Here is a 21,754-nt window from a genome sequence, read left to right as displayed (position 1 = left end):
CCTGAGGACCCTGAGATGCAGACCATCAGGCCCAGGAGATTTATCATCTTTCAGTCCCATTAGCCTACCCAACACTATTTCTCGCCTAATGAAAATTTCTTTCAGTTCCCCTCCCCTCTCCCCCTTTAGATCCTCTGTCCTCCAGTACATTTGGGAGATTGTTTGTGTCTTCCTTAGTGAAGAGAGATTCGAAGTACCTGTTCAACTCTTCTGTCATTTCCTTGTTGCCCATAATAATTTCACCTGTGTCTGCCTTCAAGGGACCCACATTTGACTTTGCTACTCTTTTCCCCTTAACATATCTAAAGATGCTTTTACTGTCCTTTTTATTCCTGGCCAGCTTCCCCTCGTACTTCATCTTTTCAGCCCGTATTGCCCGTTTTGTTTCCTTCTGTTGTCATATGAAAGTTTCCCAATCCTCTGGCTTCCGGCTACTCTTTGCTGTGTTATACATCTTTTCTTTTAGTTTTATTCTATCCCTAACTTCTCTTGTCAGCCACGGTTGCCTCCTACTCCCCTTAGAATCTTTCTTCCTTTTTGGAATGAAATGATCCTGCGTCTTCCGGATTATCCCCAGAAATTCCTGCCATTGCTGTTCCACTGTCATTCTTGCTAGGATCCCTTTCCAGTCTACCCTGGCCAGCTCCCCTCTCATGCCTTCATAGTCCCCTTTGTTCAACTGCATCACTGACACTTCCGATTTAACGTTCTCCTTCTCAAATTGCAGATTAAAACTAATCATATTATGATCACTACCTTTAAGCGGTTCCTTTACCTCGAGTTCTGTTATTAAATCTGGTTCATTGGACAACACTAAATCCAGAATTGCCTTTTCTCTGGTCGGCTCCATTACAAGCTGCTCTAAGAATCCATCTCGGAGGCACTCTATAAACTCTCTTTATTGGGGTTCTGAACTAACCTGATTTTCCCAGTCTACCTGCATACTGAAATCCCCCATCACCACAGTGGCATTACCTTTGTTACATGCCAGTTTTAACTCCTGCTGCAACTTACACCCTACATCCGGGCTACTATTTGGGGTCTGTAGATAACACCAATTAGTGTATTCTTGCCTTTACAATTCCTCAACTCAATCCACAGTGACTCTACCTCGTCAGTCCCTATGACTTCCCTCGCAAGGGACTGAATTCCATTCCTCACCAGCAGAGCTACCCCCCCCTCCTCTGCCCACCTGCCTGTCCTTTCTATAGGATGTATAACCCTGAATATTTAGTTCCCAGGCCCGATCCTCCTGCAGCCACGTCTCAGTAATCCCCACAATGTCATATCTACCAACCTCTAACTGAGCCTCAAGCTCATCTACTTTATTTCTTATACTTCACGCATTCATATACAATACTTTTAATTCCTTACACATCTCACCTTTCACATCGATCCCTATTACACTTGGCCATACTCTCCTATCCCTTTGTGAGCTTTCTTTCCTGTTAATTCTGGTGTCATTAACTATCCCTTTACTCTCTTTCCCTTTAACTCTGTCCTTGACTATCCCATTTGACACCCCACCCCCTATATTCAGTTTAAAACCACCCATGTAGCAGTGGCAAATAGGGCCGGCCTTTAGCCGATTGGACCGATTTCTCCCAATTGGGCCCCGCGCCTAAGGGAGCCACGTGTTAATTTTCCGTATTTTGTATGGAAATACAAATTCGCATTGTTAAATAAAGATTAAAAATAAAACATTCGCCATAGGGAATTTTTAAAAAACGTACATGGATAACAACCGCTGCACGGCCATCAGACGCGAACGATTTGTTAACTACTACTGTAGCACTTGTTAACAGCCAGTAGTTAACAATTAGTTATACAATGTGTCATCAATGCATCGATCCACATTCCTCAGTAAATGTAATTGTGTTTTGAACAAGTATTAATGACGCTGCGTTTCTTTGAATACAATTCACGCAGCTTCAACTCCCTGTCTGTGGTGGCTCAGCGGGACGGGCACGGGCACGGGCTCTGGGGAGAGCAGGGGCGGAAAACCCGGGGGGGCCAGAGGGGACACGTCCCCTCCATGTTTTGAGAGGTGGGGGACATCCCCCCCCCCATGTTTTTGTAATCCGGATTTTAAAACCTGGGGAAATCTCCGCTTTCCGTGAGTCATTGGGGGTTGGACTGACGATCGAGGGCTGCGATTGGACTTGAGAGACGTCGGTCAGCAGGCAATGGGGGCGGGACCTGATTGAGCAATGATTGGAGGAGGGAGGAGTGGGGGGGAGGATGGTGGGACTGAGGATAGAGCGCGGTGATTGGAGGAGGGAGACGTGGCACAGACATCTCCAGCTTCATCCCCCAGCCAGAGATCGATCCCGGCCGGATCTTTGGTCGGGAATCCGGGCCAGAGCAGAGAAACAGCGCTAAACCCAATTCCCCCCCCGCCAGAGTACCCCCCCCCCCCTCCCCACTTGCCAGAGAGGGCGGCTTAAACAGCAAAGATCCTTAACCGCTGCATAGGCTGGATCTTTGGTCGCGTGGGTGTGTGTGAATCAGATTAGACAGGCCAGACCTTTCGCAGAGAAATTCTGTTTCCCTGCAGCGCTAAACACCAATTCAACTCTCCCTGTGAGTTCCGCCAGGTGAATCCTACAGCCCTCTTGGGCTTGCGCCGGAAATTCAAAACTGGGGTGGTCGCTGCGGAGAAGCAGAGCTGGTATTCCGTCAGTCCAGACAGGGCTGTAGTTAACCTGGTGAGACAGGCAGAGTTGAGCTGCATTTAGCGCTGGATTGAGCCTCCGAAGCGTCGCCCGAAGTGTGCATGTGTGTGTGTACATACACAACTTAATAAAACAAAATTAACTAAAACATGACAAGGAACAAAACGAAAGAAAAAAAACCAGACGGACTGCAGCTGTTAAGCCAGCGCCGCCATCTTGGATGTCATCTGCGCATGCGCGCGTGACCTCAGAAAAATTGTGTCCCCCGTCCCCTCCATGGTTTGATAGCAAGTTCCGCTCTTGGGGGAAAGGGTTGCCTTTCTGGTCGAGACCCTTCTTCAGACAATCACAAGTAGTCTCACCGACGAGAGTTCAGTCTGAAGAAGGGTCTTCTCTCCAGAGTCGCTGCGCTGCCTGTCCTGCTGAACTACTCCAGCTTTTGTCAATCCTCAATTTCAGAGTTAGATAACATTTCTTATGGGGGGCTTAATTTCAGGTCATCCAAGTAAGATGTTTTATATTTGTTTCAGAATGCTTCAATTAAGAATAATTGAAAATTTCATTCAGTTCTCTTAATTTTTAAGAAGGTCATGGGCTGTTCACTGTCCTCGATCACAGGTTTTGTGTTGGGTCAATGGAAAAGCAATAGGGAACAAGATGCTAATTTCCGAGTATGAAAATCAGAGTTCCTTTCACAGTGTCTGGGTAGTCTGTCCAGGGGTAAAGTTGTGGGGAGGGCAGGAGCATTGAGAAGGAGGCAGTCAGGGATCATGCCAGCATCCAGCTCAAGAGCGGGTCAGCGGGCGGTGGAACTTACTCCATATGTCAGTGCGAGTAACCACAATTGATCCCTTGATCGCTCTGACACAGGAGTAAGCTCCACCGCCCGCTGTGATGTTATCCATCACCTGCTGACCCACTCCGCTCTATGATCTTTGCTCTTGAGCTGGTCCCCTCACTGTTCAGACGGAGAGCATGCCAGAGGTGAGCGGGCCGGCAGAAGGCGCTGAGATGGCAGTCGGTTCCGCTGTCCAGTGATGGCGGCCGCTCATAGCCATACGAGCTGCTTCCCTCCCTGGCCACAATGCGGTGGCTCCGCCCCCAGAACGCCGCGGCAGCGGTGAGTGAGTGGGTTACTGGCATGAACCCGACCCCCTCCTTCTCAACGCTCCCGCCCTGCCCGCAACTTTACCCCTGGCTAGACTCCCCATGCGCTGTGAAAGGAACTCTCCCCCCCCATTGGTCCCTTGAACTAGTATTGGCATTCAATAAGATGACAACTGATTCATGTTGACCCGGTGCGCTCCCGTTTTTCCCACCATCTTTCCACCTGCCGTTACCCTCCACCCCCCACCCATTCAGTAATTCTGAAAGAAGGAGATTTGGAAGCCTTGGGCAAATTGAATCGTTACTTTACTTCTTTTTATTTTTTTACGGAGAGGAGAACAATCTGCGCATGCGCGGTTTAAGATTTTTTTAAAGCCGACTGACTGTCATATTACTCACGACACGTGACTCATTTATAAATATTTATTGACATTTCTACGAACATTTTTCCCAATTGGGCCCCGCACCTCCTAAGGCCGGCCCTGGTAGGCAAGGTACTAAATGAGTGCTTTGCAACTGTTTTCACCAAGGAGAAGGACATGGGGTTCAGTAAGATCAGAGTGGCGAACACTAATATGCAAGGGCAGTTTGCGATTAATAAGAAGGAGGTGTTGGGGCCTGCTTTCAAACTAGCTTCTGCAAAATGGGAGTGGGCAGGAGAAGGAATGACTGAGGAGGGACAAGTCTGATTATGTTGGATGATTTTCTGAGGCAGCATGAAATGTAGATGGAATCAATGGTGGGGAGTCTGGGCTGTGTTGATGGACTGGACAACTCTCAACAATTTCATGCGGGCAGAGCTGTTTCCAAACCAAGCTATGATGCAACCCGACAGTACACTTTCTGTGCTGCATCTGCAGAAGTCTGTCAGACTGGAGACGTGCAGATTTCCCTCAGTCTCCTGAGGAAGTAGAGGCATTGGGTGCCTACTGGCAGTCACGTCAACGGGGCTGGTCCCCAACAGATCATTGCTAATATTAATGCCAAGGAACTTGAAGCTCTCAACCATTTCCACCTCAGCACCACTGATGTTGATTGGGGCATGTACTCCATCTTGCTTCCTGAAGTCGATAACTAGCATCTTCGTCTTGCTGACATTGAGGGAGTGGTTGTTGTCCTGACACCATGTTACTAAGTTCTCCTTCCTGTACTCTGTCTCGTCATTGTTTGTAATCAGGCCCACCACAGTGGTGTCATCTGCAAACTTGTAGATGGAGATGGTGCTGAATTTGGCTGCACAGTCATGAGTATTTGTGGGGGGGGGGGGGGGGGGGGGGGGGGGGGGGGGGGGTGTTTGTTGACTTCTAGGTCCAGGAGCTTGGAGCAGAATGGACCTTTAAGTCTGCCTTTCTGACCTCTGTTATGGAGTGGACACTGTTATGGAGTCCTGGTCCAGGCGAGAGCAGCTTGTGAGCTGCATCGTAGGTCCCTTGTCTAAGAGCAGAGGGCTGAAGTTCCAGAATAAAGGCATGGCCCACTTAGGACTGAAACTTCTTTATGCAGAAGATTGTTAAACTTTGTAGTAGTTCACTACTGTCATAAACAAAACATCTGGTTTACTGGTCTGACGAAGAACTCCGACCCTGAAACGTCCCCTATTCCTTTTCTCCAGAGATGCTGCCTGATCTGTTGAGTTATTCCGGCGTTTTGTCTATCACCTGGTTTACTATTGCCAGGGTGGAAATTTGGCCGATCCAGTCTTCCTGTGACAATTCAGAGACAATCAGGGATGGACAAGGCAATGAAAATCTCAAAACCAAACCAGTGATGCTAATCACTGAATTTAAAATGATGTAAAATAAATTTGAAGTGAATAAAGAATGTTAGAAACACTCAGCTGGTTAAGCAGCGTCCATGGAAAGATATATAAGCGTCAACCTTTCAGGTGAGAGAGCATTCGTCAGTAATGTCCAGTGTGGCTGGACAGCAAGCCCAGTACTTGCCATCATGTATCTACCCGCCCAGTGAACCAACACAGAGCGGTCGGAGGGTCACAACCTCAGTCAGGTTCCAGTTCAGCTTTGTAGGCGGCGATCCAGTTTAGTAGGTTTGTAATTCAATCACAGGCGATCCATTCAATTTCTCCACTACTATCTTCACTTCCTTAGCAACAAAGAATAACATATTGAAACAACAAACGATCGCGGAGCTGGATTTCCGCGGGACAACCAACAGGTTGCAACACACCGTCAATAAGGCAGGAATCACCGCGGCCAGTTTCCCCGAGGACTTTCTCTGCCCTTGTTATGTCTGTTTGTGTCAACTATTTACAGTTATAAATTGGATGAGCGGACAAGGCTTCACTTCGACTCCAGTGCTAACGGTGATACAAAGGTGAGCACGAGGGTTGCCTTCTGAATCCCACAATGTGTTTATAATCACACCGATCACCACTTGAACTTTAAGATGTGTTGAAATCATCCATTCTCTCTCTGCGCTCGTTTTAAGAGTGCGATCTTTGTATTTGCCCAGCAGGTAGTTGCGAGCTAAGTGCCCACAGCATTTGTGGGGCTGTTATAGTGTTTTATATTTGCCAGTTTTCTGGTGCCCTCAATACTGGCAAATTGGCAGCATCTCCAGTGGTGGTGGAGCTCATAGTTAGTGAGAATTATATCATCACTTGGTTCAATTGACCAGGTGGAATCTCAATGGTCAGAGCTGTTATAGAGGATTTTCAAAACATGTTTGCATTCCTCCAGGTTATCTGATTCTGACTGAGAGGGAATATGTTGGTGAGAAGTGACTACTTATGATGTTTCAGCTACCAAGTTTTTTGTTCAGGGCAGGTTGATGGAGCAGTTGACCTATTCCTGCCTTTCACTTTTATTTGCTTGGATGACTCTGGGTTGCAGGATGAAAGGATGCAAAATGATGGAAAAAGGATGGATTAAAGAATGGAAACCAACCAAACTGAACTGAAAGGCAGTAATGTACCAGGACAATTTCTCCCTAAGTAAAAGGAAGGAACTGCAGATCCTGGTTTACACAAAATAATACATTTTAATAATACATCAGCAGGTCTGGCATCATCTCGAGAAAACATGGACAAATTACATTTTGGGTTGCAACATTTCTCATCAGTCCGATGAAGGGTTCTGACCCAAAATGTCACCTAACCATGTTCTCCAGAGATGCTGCCTGATCTGCTGAATTTGTGACCTTCAGTCTCTCCATAGGTTTCTCTGTCCCACCCACCAGCACGTCAGTGGTGTCTGTCCTGATGCCAATTGTAATGTGGTGTTTGGGCATATGGGGGTCCGTAAGTGGGAAACACTGGGGCCGATGAAAGCATTGAGGGGCAGCGTGGAGTGGAGCCTATGCAATGGCCCCTCTCTGACTCACCAGTGCATGTTTAGCAGAGTCTCTGCAGACATGGGTAAGAGTCGAATAGATGTACTGCTGGGTGAAGTAAACTCATTAAACTAAAAGCACCCAGCAGAGCGAGATGTCCATCGGGGAATGTTGCCGACTGGCCCGCTGCAGACTGCAGGAGCACGTGCTGAGGGACTCACTGAAGCTCGGTGCAGCTAACGCCAAGGCTCGGTGGGGGAGGACAACAGTCTAGTGTCCTTCCGCTGCTGGACATGGGGGGCATGGTATGGTGGTATGCCCCTCGAAACAAGGGAAGGTATCGCACGCCAGGGGGCCACATGAGTGGCACGGGTGGGGACAGACTTGAGAAATGTATAGACTGTATTGACCAATTTGTGAGCCTCCGAAAATGTCGGATGAATTTTTTTTTCGCACAGTTCACGTATTGTATATATTCATTATTTGAATAAAGTCTATTTTGAAATAAAAAAAAAAAAAAAAGCAACTGAAGAGAAGCACCCTCCACCAACTGCATAATCTCCTACTGGATTTCAGGCGCAGTAATTGATGATAATTCCATTTTGCCAAACGCTTGCGCTTGGTCCGCCAAGGCCTGCTGGATCTCCCGATTGTTAATCATTTGATCTCCCCTTCCCATTCCCATATTGACCTTTCTATCCTGGGCTTCTACAGAATGCCTTGCCAGTGTGATGCCACTTGGAGATTGGAGGAACAGCATCTCATACTTCGTTTGGTCACTTTACAACCCAGTGGTTTGAATATTCAATTCTCCAATTTTAGGTGACTAATCAAACCACTCCTCCCCCCTTCTCTTCTCACCCGGATATGCACAATTTCTCCCACTATCCTGCCCCTGTTTCCTCTTCCCCCTATCCCCGTCCACCAATAATCCATCCTCTGGACTCACATTTCAGTTCTCTTTTCTCCTTATATCTCAGCCTTTTGTCATCTTTTCATTTCTGGCTTTTGTCTACCCATCTACCAATCAAACCTCCTTCACCTGTATCCACCTATCACTTGTCAGACTTTTTCCACCCCCCCCCCCCCCCATCACTTTTGCAGCTTGCTCCCCCCTCTACTGCAATCAGTCTGAAGAAGGGTGCTGACCCAAAACGTTACCTGTCTGTACCTTCCAGATATGCTGCCCATCCCACTGAGTTACTCCGGCACTTTGTGTCTTTTTTTGTGAAGCAGAATCTGCAGTTCCTTGTGTCTAATGGATGGTAGTTTATTGGAAAATAATTAGCTTAACACAGCTCAGCTCCATTCTGTAGTCATGCCATAGACAATAACATCTGTGGTCTATAAAAGTACCGAATTGTCAAATTCTTCAATGAGGTTCCAATGAACAATATTTTTTTGCAGTGATCGTGAAAGACCTTTGTATTTTTTTCAATCTTTTGTCCAAAGACCAGGTGGCCCGTGGCCCATTTCTCTTATCTATTTTATTTTTTTGTTTGGAATAAATTCAAGAATATGAAAACATAATATTTTATTTGGCCTCTTACACATCTGTACGATAGTGGCTAATGTTTTACCTCAGTGCTTTAAGTTTATTATTGTTATGTACCGAGGTAGCTTTGTCCTGCATGCTATGCAATCAGATCAAATAATACGATACATAAAAATCTGATAATGCCATACATGAATATAATCGTCAAACTCAAGTACAATAGGTAGAGCAAAGGAAAAGATACAGGGTGCAGATTATGGTTCACAGCATTGCAGCACACCAGTCTTAGCTCTTTTTTAGTTTTTAGAGATACAACGTGAAAACAGACCTTCAGCCCACTGGGTTGACACCAATTAACATGTCCCATCGACACTAGTCCCACCTGCCTATGTATGACCAAACATGTCCCTCTAAATTTATCCTATCCATGTGCCTGTCAAAATGTTTTGTATTGTGACACTACCTGCCTCAACTACCTCCTCTGGCAGGTCGTTCCATACACGTACCATCCTTGGTGTAAAAATATTTCCGCTCAGGTTCCTATTAAATCTTTCCTCCCTCACCTTTCACCTATGTCCTCTAGTTCTCGATTCCCGTACTCTGGGTAAGAGACTCAGTGCGTTAATGTGCAACAAAGGACATTTATTTCTGTATATGGAGGGGGGGGGGGGGGGAATGTCTCTCAGAACCAAATTTGTTGCCGGCTCCTTGCTGCTTTGTGATTATTTAAAATTACTTTTTTTCATTTTAAAAATCCCTATGAAGAGCCAAACTATAGTCTATCATTGCCATGATGTGGAGGAAATAAAAGAGATAGTGAAATGAAAAAGTGGTGACTTTGCAATGTCCGTCTGAAGGTTGAAAAGTTGGAAGGCGGTAGGAAAGGTCAGGGGGGTAAAGTAGCTGTAATCTTACTTAATTTACAGAAAGCTTGAGGCACTGGCACAGCCAATACTGTTCTTCAGGAGATAGCGTGCAGTAGAGAAAGAGGTGTGGGATCACATTTCAGTTTCTGACTAGGTATTGGCAACATAGCATCAACATAGCATCAACCAAGAAACTGAAGGGGGTTGGTCTTGTAACTCCAAGCAACCAGCTCTTTGAAAAGCTAACTAAGTCCTTGCAGGGTTCGATCCTGACCACGGGTGCTGTATGTACGAAGTATGCACGTTCTCCCCGTGACCGTGTGAATTATCTCCACAGTCTTTGGTTTCCTCCCACACTCAAAAGACGTACAGGTATGTAGGTTAATTGGCTTGGTGTATGTGTAAATCATCCCTAGTGGGTGTAGGATAGTGTTAATATGCGGGGATCGCTGGTCGGTGTGGACTCGGTGGGTCAAAGGGCCCGTTTCCATGCTGTATCTCTAAACTAAACTAAACTAAATCAAGTCAAATGGAAATACTTTGTAATTTTGCCGTTGACCTTTATGTGGCGACTCTTTGCATACCTTGGGTTTACAAAACAAAGAATTTCACTGTGACCTGTCACATGTGACAATAAAGTATCAATTAATGAATGAACGAACAAATTAATTAATTAATTAATTCGTAATGCGTAGGAAGGAACTGCAGATGCTGGTTTATACTGAAGTAAGACACAAAGCGCCGGAGTAACTCAGCAGGTCAGGCAGCATCTTTGACGGAAAAGGATGGGTGACGTTTTGGGTCAGAACACTTCTTCAGGCTCCAGATAGAAAATAACCCTTGTTTAAAGAGTTAAGGAAACTTAAATCACAACAACTTCTCCCAATAAAAGCAGACTCATTTCCTGAGAAAAATGCAGTGGGAAGAGAAGAGTTTGCATGGGAAATGATATCTCACAAAAGTGATTGAATTCTTTTTGAAAATGTGACCAAGAAGATTGATTGGGTCGGTAGACATTTCTACATGGACTTTAGCAAGACCTTTGACAAGGTACCACTTGGTAGCTGGGCTGGAAGGTTGAATCACATAAGATAAAGGTAAAGGTAAAGATAAAGATAGTATGTACCTTTAGAATGGAGACAAGGAGGAATCTCTTCAGCCAAAGTTTGGTGAATTTGTGGAATGCATTGCCATAGATGGCTGTGGAGGCCAAGCCATTTATGGCTATTGATAGGCTATGGCAATTGATAGGTTCTTGATTAGTAAGGACATTGATCAGCCATGATCACATTGAATGGCCTGAAGGGCCGAATGGCCTACTCCTGCACCTATTGTCTATTGTCTATTGTCTATTGTCTATTGTCTAAAGGGCAGGCCAGCTAATTGGATACAAAACTTGCTTGAAGGTAGGAGATGTGGGGTAGTGATCGAGGGTTGTTTTGGGGCTGAAGGCTTGTAATGAGTGGTGTACCAAGGAGATTGGTGCTGGGTCAATTCTTGTTTATTCTTCATATTAAGTAATTTGAATGTGAATGTAGGTAGAATGGCACTAAGATAGTTGCTATAGTGGACAGCGGAGAAGGTTATCTGCGATTACAACAGGATCCTGATCACCGAGGAATGACAAATGTGAGATGTTGCATTTTGGAAATAGATCAGGATAGGACCTACACAATACATCATAGGGCTCGGGGGAATATTATTGAACAGGGACTGAAGGGGTGGGTACAAGTACATAATTCCCTGTAAGTGGCAACACAGGTAGAAAGGGTGTTAATGAAGGCATTTGGCATGCTTGCCTTCATCAGTCACCGTACTGAGTAAAGAAGTTGGGACGTCATGTTACAGCTAAGATAGAGTGGATGTGGAGACGATGTTTCCAGTAGTGGGAGCGTCTAGGACCAGAGGCCATAGCCCCAGAATAAATGGATGTACTTTTAGAATGGAGACAAGGAGGAATCTCGTCAGCCAAACGTTGGTGAGTTTGTGGAATTCATTCTGTGGAGGCCAAACTATCTATGGCTAGTGACAGGCTATGGGTATTGATGGGTTCTTGATTAGTAAGGACATTAAAGGTTACAGGGAGAAGGCAGGAGAATGGGGTTGAGATGGAGGAAATGGGGTAAATGAGGAAAATAGATCAGCCATGAATTTGATTTGAGTGGACTCGATGGGCTGAATGGCCTAATTCTGCTCCTTTGTCTTATGGACCTATGAGCTAACCAGGATGTTTGTAATGCCACTTGTTATGTCACCCGGCCTCAGGAAGGTTGTCATTAAACTGGAAACTGTGGAAAAAATGATTTACGAGGACGTAAACAAAGCAGGTACAATTACAGCCTTTATAAGAAGATACTTGGACAATTGAGAAAGATTTGGAGACTATGGGCAAGGAACAGGCAAGTGGGTCTAGCTGTTAGGCAACTTGGTCAACATGGGCAAGTTGGGCCGAAGGGCCTGTTTCATGATGTGTAGCTCTGTCACTCTATTGATGATGTACGTAAGACATCAATCATTTCCAGCTGGATGGTCACAAAGCCTAATCCAGACATGGGAATTGACAAATCCTCTCCACTCCACCCTAATGCAGTGTTGTTGCAATATGTGGCCTTTCAGATTGATTGTGGCCTGGACGACAGATGATCCACGGGATGTTGTTATTGAGATTAAGCAGATTAATGAGTTGGTTCTTTATTAAGCACCTAAGACATTCTTACAAAAGGAAGCCCCGAGAGAGACTTCCCCCATTTAATGTACATGCTCTAAATGTGTAAAATATCAGTTTGTTACATGTTACAAATCCCTCCACGTTAGCGGGATTTTGTGACTTGAAAAATGTACCAAGGACCCTCAACAAACATTTTATTGACCATTTTAACATAAGCATTAGCCCAATTAATTAAATTGGATTAGCACCTCCTTTAAAATGGTGACGTTATTTAGTGGATGAGCACTGGAGACCAAAGGCACATTAGAGTAAAAACCTGATTATCTGGCATATAATTTGTTTATAACATTTCTTCACACTGCAATTTACTTGAGATGTTTAACCTTTTTTATTGGGAATGGTGTAGTTTCTGTATTGTCCATATTATAAACTCTATCAGAAATATTGCTGAACAATCGATATTGGTCCAGGCACCAAACACAACTTCCTAAATCCATTTCTAAACAGTGTTATGGGATAGAAGCAAAATGCTGGAGTAATTCAACTGGTCAGACAGCATCTCTGAAGCAGGGACGTGCGGTCAGGGGAGGCAGGGGAGGCAGCCTCATCTGTCATACTCCATTGAAAATAGCTGTTACGAAAAGTAAAGAAAAATAATAAAATAAAATAAATATATAGATTTTTCCACTGATCTGTGGTATAAATGTCTTTTCTGTATGATTCCAATCATTTTTTATAGTCAAAATCGCCAACTTTGCACAGCTCCTCTGCAAATACAGGAAAAGACAAGAGGTGAGGCAGCGACGAGCTATGCCTCCCTTCTGATTGTGCAACCCCTCAGAAACTGGATGGAGCGCAGGCAATAAGCATGTGCTAGTTATTATCTCTCTCTATGTCACCAATGTAATGTTTGTAGACCCCTTCATTACATGTCCTCGCCTTCCATAGTCCAGGTAACTTATTTCACGTATAAAGATATTTAGGCTCGCTGGTCTCGTCATAAAATTGCAATGAAAAAGCACCAGGGGAGGCAGCGATCACATCTGCCTCACTGAGGGGGGCGTGTCTTGAGCCCTGTGCTCAGCCCACGTAATTGACGCTCGCACTCCCTCCACGTTAGCGGGATTTTGTGACCTGAAATATCTACCAAGGTGCCTCAACAAACATGAAAAATCGACAACTCACATTCAAAGCCAAATTGCTTTAAAAACTTTTGGAACTTCAAGGATAGATCTGGCTTTGAATGAACAGCGGAGATTAAATATCAACATCCACAATGCTAACGTAATGGAAAACAGTGAGATTTTAAAAGACCTTATTAATGCGATCTGCTTCCTGCTCTGATACTGGTCAATGCCTCCCCAGCCATTGACCTCACTGCATGTCACTGCTCTGAAGAAAATGGATAGGTGACGTTTCGGGTGGGGACCTTTTATTAATACCTGACCTGCTGAGCTACTCTAGTATTTTGTCTCTAGAGAAACATAGAAACATAGAAATTAGGTGCAGGAGTAGGCCATTCGGCCCTTCGAGCCTGCACCGCCATTCAATATGATCATGGCTGATCATCCAACTCAGTATCCCGTACCTGCCTTCTCTCCATACCCTCTGATCCCCTTAGCCACAAGGGCCACATCTAACTCCCTCTTAAATATAGCCAATGAACTGGCCTCAACTACCCTCTGTGGCAGAGAGTTCCAGAGATTCACCACTCTCTGTGTGAAAAAAGTTATTCTCATCTCGGTTTTAAAGGATTTCCCCCTTATCCTTAAGCTGTGACCCCTTGTCCTGGACTTCCCTAACATCGGGAACAATATTCGTGCATCTATCCTGTCCAACCCCTTAAGTATTTTGTACGTTTCTATAAGATCCCCTCTCAATATCCTAAATTCTAGAGAGTATAAACCAAGTCTATCCAGTCTTTCTTCATAAGACAGTCCTGACATCCCAGGAATCAGTCTGGTGAACCTTCTCTGCACTCCCTCTATGGCAATAAATGTCCTTCCTCAGATTTGGAGACCAAAAATGTATGCAATACTCCAGGTGTGGTCTCACCAAGACCCAGTACAACTCCAGTAGAACCTCCCTGGTCCTATAGTCAAATCCTTTTGCTATGAATGCTAACATACCATTCGCTTTCTTTACTGCCTGCTGCACCTGCATGCCTACCTTCAATGACTGGTGTACCATGACACCCAGGTCTCGCTGCACCTCCCCCTTTCCCAATCGGCCACCATTTAGATAATAGTCTGCTTTCCCGTTTTTGCCACCAAAATGGATAACCTCACAATTATCCACATTATACTGCATCTGCCAAACATTTGCCCACTCACCCAGCCTATCCAAGTCACCTTGCAGTCTCCTAGCATCCTCCTCACAGCTAACACTGCCCCCCAGCATAATGTCATCTGCAAACATGGAGATGTTGCCTTCAATTCCCTCATCCTGATCATTAATATATATTGTAAATAGCTGGGGTCCCAGCACTGAGCCTTGCGGTACCCCACTAGTCACTGTCTGCCATTGTGAAAAGGATCCATTTACTCCTACTCTTTGCTTCCTGTTTGCCAGGTATCTTTGGTATAAACCACCATCTGCAGTTCCTTTTTATTACAGTGCTAGGGGAGATTTGATGACAACCTGAAAAATAATCATAATCTGAAAAACAATACCCTTGTCAGTAAGACTCCTTCAGAACTGCACTGGAGTGTTGCCTTAGAGGCACATCAACCAACAACCTCAGGGAACTCTACTACCTCTTAGATGGACATAAAATGCTGAAGTATCATAGCAGGTCAGGCAGCATCTCTGGAGAAAAGGAATAGGTGATGATTCACCTCTACTGTCCCTTGAGCCATTGTTAAAGAACATATTCATGTTTCCTGTATTCAATGGCACATGTGCAATTGCTGATGTTGTGCTATATGAACAGCAGTATGACAATGTATTAGTTTTAATGTACTAAGAACTAGTACCAATTTAATTATAAGTATTGTGGGTTATATCGGGGGAAACATCCCAGTTTTTTTTAAACACTATCGTATGGAATTATTTGCATTTACCTGCATACAAATACCTTTGGAAAGCATTGACATTTTAGGAAAATGGACACAAGGATGGCAATTTAATGTTTATACTTCATAAGTTCATGGCCAAAAACATGATATTTAAATGATAGAAGCAATATTTGCACTTGGCCTTGACAATGAATGCAACCACTGACATTTCTCAGCAGGGTGCGCTGTTGAGTCCTTGCACATCCAATCAATACAGATTCTGTGATTGGAAGGGGTGGAAGATTGCAACCTTCACGTGGTCTGCCCTGTTTCGATGAATGCAATCAGCCTGGCGTGCACAATCAAATAAGATCAAATAGAACAAGTTGTCCTACAACTTTAGGCTGTGCATGCCATACGCAAGAAGAAGAAGTGATTGGAAGTGAACTTTAACTTTTTTACCCAGTAGTCTCTGTATAAATTAATTAGATTTATTCTTCTGGGAGGGAAAGAATGAATTTTGAATTGCTCATTAATTAATAATTAGATGGTGATCTAATCATCCTCCTTGGCAGTAGTTTTTAGTTTTAGAGATACAGCGTGGGAACAGGTTCTTCAGCCCATCGACCGGCAGCCACCTGTACACTAGTTCTATCCTACGGATGAGGGACAATTTAAAGTATCCAATTAACCTACAAACCCAGGCCAGGCGGAGGAGAGTGCCGCAATCAGTAATGTTAGGCGACAACACATCCTCCACAATAATCCTCAATATCAGTGCCCCGCAACATGGGTTCTCAGTTCCCTACTATACTCCCTATACATTCACGATTGTGTGGCAAAATTCTGGTTAGCCCCATCTACAAGTTTGCACTGCGGTAGGCCGGATCACAAACAATGATAAGACGGACTACAGAAAGGAGATATAAAGCGTAGTAACATTGTGCCAGGACAACTACTTCTCCCTCAATGTTAACAAGACTAAGGATCTAGTTATTTAAGAAGGAACTGCAGATGCTGGAAAATCGAAGGTACACAAAAATTCTGGAGAAACTCAGCGGGTGCAGCAGCATCTATGGAGCGAAGGAAATAGGCGACGTTTCGGGCCGAAACCCTTCTTCAGACTAAGTATCTAGTTATTGATTTCAGGAAGGACGATGGAGTACATGTCCCAATCAGCCTCACTGGTGCCGAAGTGAAAATGGTTGTGAGCTTTGAGTTTTAATGATCTGTCATGGACCAACCATACTGAAGCGATAACTAAGAAGGCACATTAAAGCCTTTACTTCTTCAGGAGATTGAGGAAATTTGGCATGTCTTCAACAACTTTTACCAATTTCTACAGATGCACCATAGAAAGAATACTGTCAGGTTGGCATGCAGCTCAGCTTAGTTTTGGATTTGCCAGGGGAAACAATCCAAATTTGTTGAATGGTGTAGTAGACATGATGGGCCGAATGGCCTAATGCTGTTCCTATCACATGATCTTATGATCCCAGATTAGGTCAAACCAGGGCAAATCCACACCTCAAGAGCTAAAACTGGGGGAAACCACTCCGCAAAGTCAACACCATCTTTCTGTCCAGATCTGCTCAAAGTCAGAAGTGAGTGGTGCCTCTTACTGGTGCCAATAAAATCTGGGCAAATTTATTTTGGGAGGAGATTTCTGGTGTCCATTATGTATTAAATAAATGACTCGCTGGATCTTGCTATAAATTATGCCAAATGCCCTGACCCTTGTTTCGCTTAATGCTCTGACATCTGACCTTGCCTCTCCTCAGGGTCAGGCTTATCTACTATGCCCCAAACCTGTTTTGTTTAAGCAAGGACATGGAGGCTTGTTGCACATAAGCTTTGAGAAAACAAGTAACATAATGGGGAACTTTTCTTAAAGCAGCTTATTAAGTAGCTGTGTTACTCTGAGTAACATCACCATTTAGATTTGTTCTGCAATACATCTTCCATTCAAATTCTTATAAGAAACAGATACAATTCATATAGGATTGGACAGGCTAGATGCAGGAAAAATGTCCCCGATGTTGGGGGAGTCCAGAACGAGGGGTCACAGTTTAAAAATAAGGGTAAGCCATTTAAGACTGAGATGAGGAAAAACTTTTTCACCCAGAGAGTTGTGAATTTGTGGAATTCTCTGCCACAGGTGGCAGTGGAGGCCAATTCACTGGATGTTTTCAAGAGAGAGTTAGATATAGCTCTTGGGGCTAACGGAATCAAGGGATATGGGGAGAAAGCAGGATTTTGGATGATCAGCCATGATCATACTGAATGGCGGTGCTGGCTCGAAGTGCTAAATGGCCTGAACCTATTTTCTATGTTTCTATGTTTCTTCCTTAATTTCCAGGAGCATAATACCAAAATGCCGACACAATATTACACCTCTTCTGCGGCTGTGACTGGAATCCTGCAGCCTCAGACCTCTGGATGTGGAATCCAGACCACCAGGCCAGTGGATCCCTACCCCATCAATGCTGTGGCACGCATTCGCCCAGTGACAGGTACGATTCTCTGGTGTAACGCTAAACCTACCCACTGCCATTAAAATATCTAATTATAATTAGATGAATGATACTTTATAATCACACGTTGTCAAAAGTGTCAAACAAGTTTGAGATATTGCCCAAGGTTGTGCAATTTAAGTTAGAATTTTGCTTTCTGGTTTTATTCCCCGCTATCAAGTCAGACTTGAAAATTCACACTCGTGTCCAATTCTCATTTATTCCCACTTGGCACATGCAATTTTGAAGTCCTGTAAATGCGATAGCTTCCAAAACTTAATCTCCACATACTTTCTCATTGTCCTGATGTGGGGCCTTCAACCAACCATCCATTCCCCCTCTTTAACCCACTAAGTTAGAGTCATAGAAGCATAGAATCGTACAGCATGGATACCGGCCCTTCGGCCCAACTTGACCATGCTGACCAAGCTCCCCCATCTACACTAGTCCCACGTTTGGCCCATTTCCTTCGAAACATTTCCTGTCCATGTACCTGTTCAAATGTCTTTTAAATGTTAAATAGTATCTAATAATAATAATAAATTTTAATTGCGGGCGCCTTTCAAAGTCTCAAGGACACCTTACAGAAATTAACAGAAGAGAAAAAACATATAGTCGGAGTAAAATAAATAATAAGGACATCACCAATACACAAATTAAAGACAGAAATCGCTCCAAAGACAAAAAAATCAAAAAAACACAATGTGAAGAGAGAGCAGCGGCAGCTAAACCGAGCCAGCGTCCACTCTCCCTTCCGACAGCCATCTTGGACACAGACTAACATATTAACTTACACACAAAAAAATCATCCACCCACAATGGTTACCACTGTGGGGGAAGGCACAATGTCCAGTCCCCATCTCCAGTTCACCCAAAGTCAGGCCTATTGAGGCCACCGCAATTGCCTCTACGGAGGCCCGATGTTCCTGGCCGTTCTGGCCGGGTGCTGTTGCCCCGGCGTCGGGAGAGTCCTCTCAGCGGCTGGGCCACCTGGAATGGCCGCTCCTAGCTGGGGACCGCGGCTTCCGAAGCCGACAAGGCCGCGCCGGTTTGGAGCTCCCAGGCTCCCGATGGTAGAGTCGGCGCCGCCCGCTCCGCTCCGCAGACCCGCAGCCCGGAGGTGTTGAACACGGCGGTCACAGCTCACCGGAGCTCCAGCGCGTCGATCCAGCGCGGCGACCCAGGCAAGGCATCGCCCGCTCCGCTCCGCGATAGCGCTCCAGCGCTGTGCCACCACCGAAGCCGAGGTGCTGGGCGGTCCCCGCCAGGAAACGGCGCTCCACGCCCGCTGGTAGGCCACGAGGACGGGTCGACGGGGCAGTCCAGAGAAAAAGCTGCCTCACCGACCAGGTATGGACCTAGAAGTAAGATTACCCCCTACCCCCCACATTAAAAAGTCCATTCCTCCAACAGACGAAGCACAGGACTTACTAAAAACTTCAAAATAAATGAATTAAACGGACGGCTGCTGGTTAGCAGCCGTTCCCCAAGATGGTTCCTCCTCCTGACTCCTCCTCCTCCTGCCTCAACTAGCTCCTCTGACAGCTCATTCCGTATACACACCACCCTCTGTTTGTCAAAGTTGCCACTCAGATTCCTATAAAATCTTTTCTCTCTCCACCTTGAACCTATGTCCTCTGGTTCTTGATTCCCCTACTCTGGGTGAAAGACTCTGTGTGAGAGTCTTATGTGATTATGTCCTGTGTCCTATGTGATTAACCCTATAGCCCCTGTTCCACTTTCCTGAGTTAATCACGAATTCTCCCGAGTTTTCCCCCTTGATTCAAACTCGGAGAATGTCCGTAGCGAGTCCGTAGATATTTCTTAGCGGCTCGTAATGCTAGCCGTAGGTACTCGGGGCATCAGGTAAGTTGGGACAGTTTTTCAGCATGTTGAAAAATGACCACGAATTTAAAAAAATTGCCCCGGGTACCTAAGAATGGCATCTCCGAGTTTGAATCAAGGGGAAATCTCGGGAGAATTTGTGAGTAACTCAAGAAAGTGGGACAGGGGCATATCTATTCCCCTCATGATCTTATACATTACCCTCTATCTATGTGATCTATGTGATCACCCCTTAATCTCTTGCACTCCAGGGAAAATAAGGTCCTAGTTTGTCCAACCTATAGCTCAGGCCCTCAAGACCTGGCAACATCCTCATAATTCTTCTCTGCACTATTTCCAGCTTAACAACATATTTCCAGAGCAGCTCGACTAAAACTGAACACAATACTCCAAATGTTCCTCCAACAGTTTGCATTTTACTTTCTTGTATTATTTCACTTATTTATCACCCCCGAACCCCTTCACTCTCTCCTACTTATTCCTGTTTAGAGTCAGAGAGCCATCCAGCGTGGAAATAGGGCCTTTGGCCCACTCCAACCAACATGTCCCGTCCGCATTAGTCCCACCTGCTTGCATTTAGCCCATATCCCTCTAAACACGTCCTATCCATGTACCTGTTCAAATGTTTTTTAAACTTTGTGATAGTACCTGCCTCAACTACCTCATCAGGCAGTTCGTTCCATACCTACAACCCTTTGTGTAAAAAAAGTTTGTCCCTCAAGTTCCTATTAAATCTTCCCCCCACCCTCCCCCACCTTAAACCTATGTCCTCTGGTTTTTGATTCCCCTCCTCGGGATAAAAGTGTGCATTTACCCTATCTATTCTCTCATCTTATGCTGATTTTTATAGTAAACATAATTCAGTTTCTTTGCTTTAGATCACTTTACCCATAGTCCTGCACATTCTAACTGTGCAACTTTTGCTAGCTCAAAGTTCCACCCTGTAGCCAATGCTTCTCAAACCTGTCTAATGCCTTGTACTTCCCTCTTCTTGATGACACAAATTTACAATCAATTTCAGTCTGTACCGGTACATGTGGCAATAATAACCCAATACCATTATAGTTATAGAGCCATAGAGTCTTACAGTGTTGAAACTGGCCCTTTGGCCCAACTAGTCCACACATGGCCAACATGTCCCATCCACACTAGTCCCACATGCCTGCATTTGGTCCATAGCCGTCTAAACCCGTCCTATCCATATACCTGTCTAAATGTTTCATAAACGTTGCAATGGTACTAGCTCCTCTGGCAGCTCGTTCCATACACCTACCACCCTTTGCATGAAAAGGTTACCCCTCAGATAATTATTAAATCTTTCCCTGCTCACCTTAAACCTATGTCCTCTGGTTCTCGACTCCCCTACTTTGGGCAAGAGACTTCAAACATCTTAAATATCTTTTCTAATATTTCCTATTATGTTTATTATCAAACTTTGTCTTATAATCCTCTGTGGATCTCCTTTCAAAATTGTATTGCTTTAAATATTCTTTAAATAGTGCTTCTCTATCCAATTTCTAAAGAAGAAGGGTTTCGGCCCGAAACATTGCCTATTTCCTTCGCTCCATAGGTGCTGCTGCACCCGCTGAGTTTCTCCAGCATTTTTGTGTATCCCATTTCTAATCCCTCTTTCCAAGGAGTTCTTTTCCTTCTACCATAATGTACTATTTCATACTTTCATGTTCCCATTTTGTATATTCATCAGCATCTTGTAATTAGCCAGGCTCGTTCTTAGGATTTCTAAGAACTAAAGATATAATTTGCCACAAACAGTATCTTCTGAAATAGCTCTTCCTGTGGCCAAGGTTTGCACCGTGTCAGAAGGCAGCTACCATCACCGACCCAAGGAGCAATTAAGGGTGGGCAATTAAACGCTGGCTCAGCTTATAAAGCCCACATCCCTTGAATGAATTAAAAAAAATAAATGATACTTGTAAATGGTGATCTATTGCATATTCAACATTAATTCCTGTTGAACCCAGTTTCCCGTATTTCAGTCAAAATAATAATTTTTATCCCTTGCATTCTGATCTCAATATGTTCCACTCATTGATGAATACCATTGCAAAGTTATTATTTATTACCTTGCCTCCACCCCAGCATAAATTCTCTCTTTTATCGTTGTAGCCCTACCCTCTACCAAGTTGCTTTCATGTTTTAAATGTATGTATAAAATACTTTGGAATTCTTTTTAATCTGACTTGATAATGACATTTCATGGCCCCTTCTGGCCCACGTAATTCCCTGCTTGATTTATTTCCTGCTTTCTTTATATTACTCAAAGACCCTATCTGAAGT

General features: G+C 44.5%; 1 protein-coding gene across 1 annotated transcript in view; it reads left to right on the top strand.

Annotated features, from left to right (window-relative positions):
- The first annotated feature begins 15,776 nt into the window (after nt 1–15,776).
- loxhd1a (lipoxygenase homology PLAT domains 1a) overlaps nt 15,777–21,754 on the top strand; it is a 207,014-nt gene continuing 201,036 nt past the window's right edge. The window contains exon 1 of the mRNA XM_055648000.1: nt 15,777–17,649. Within this exon, the coding sequence (XP_055503975.1) occupies nt 17,200–17,649 (450 nt within the window). The 5' untranslated portion in view covers nt 15,777–17,199. The remainder of the gene's footprint in view (nt 17,650–21,754) is intronic.

This window comes from Leucoraja erinacea, chromosome 1 (genome assembly GCF_028641065.1).
Source record: "Leucoraja erinacea ecotype New England chromosome 1, Leri_hhj_1, whole genome shotgun sequence".
NCBI lineage: Eukaryota > Metazoa > Chordata > Chondrichthyes > Rajiformes > Rajidae > Leucoraja > Leucoraja erinaceus.
Note: the sequence above shows the minus strand (reverse complement) of the source record. Positions and strands in the feature narration are given on the sequence as shown.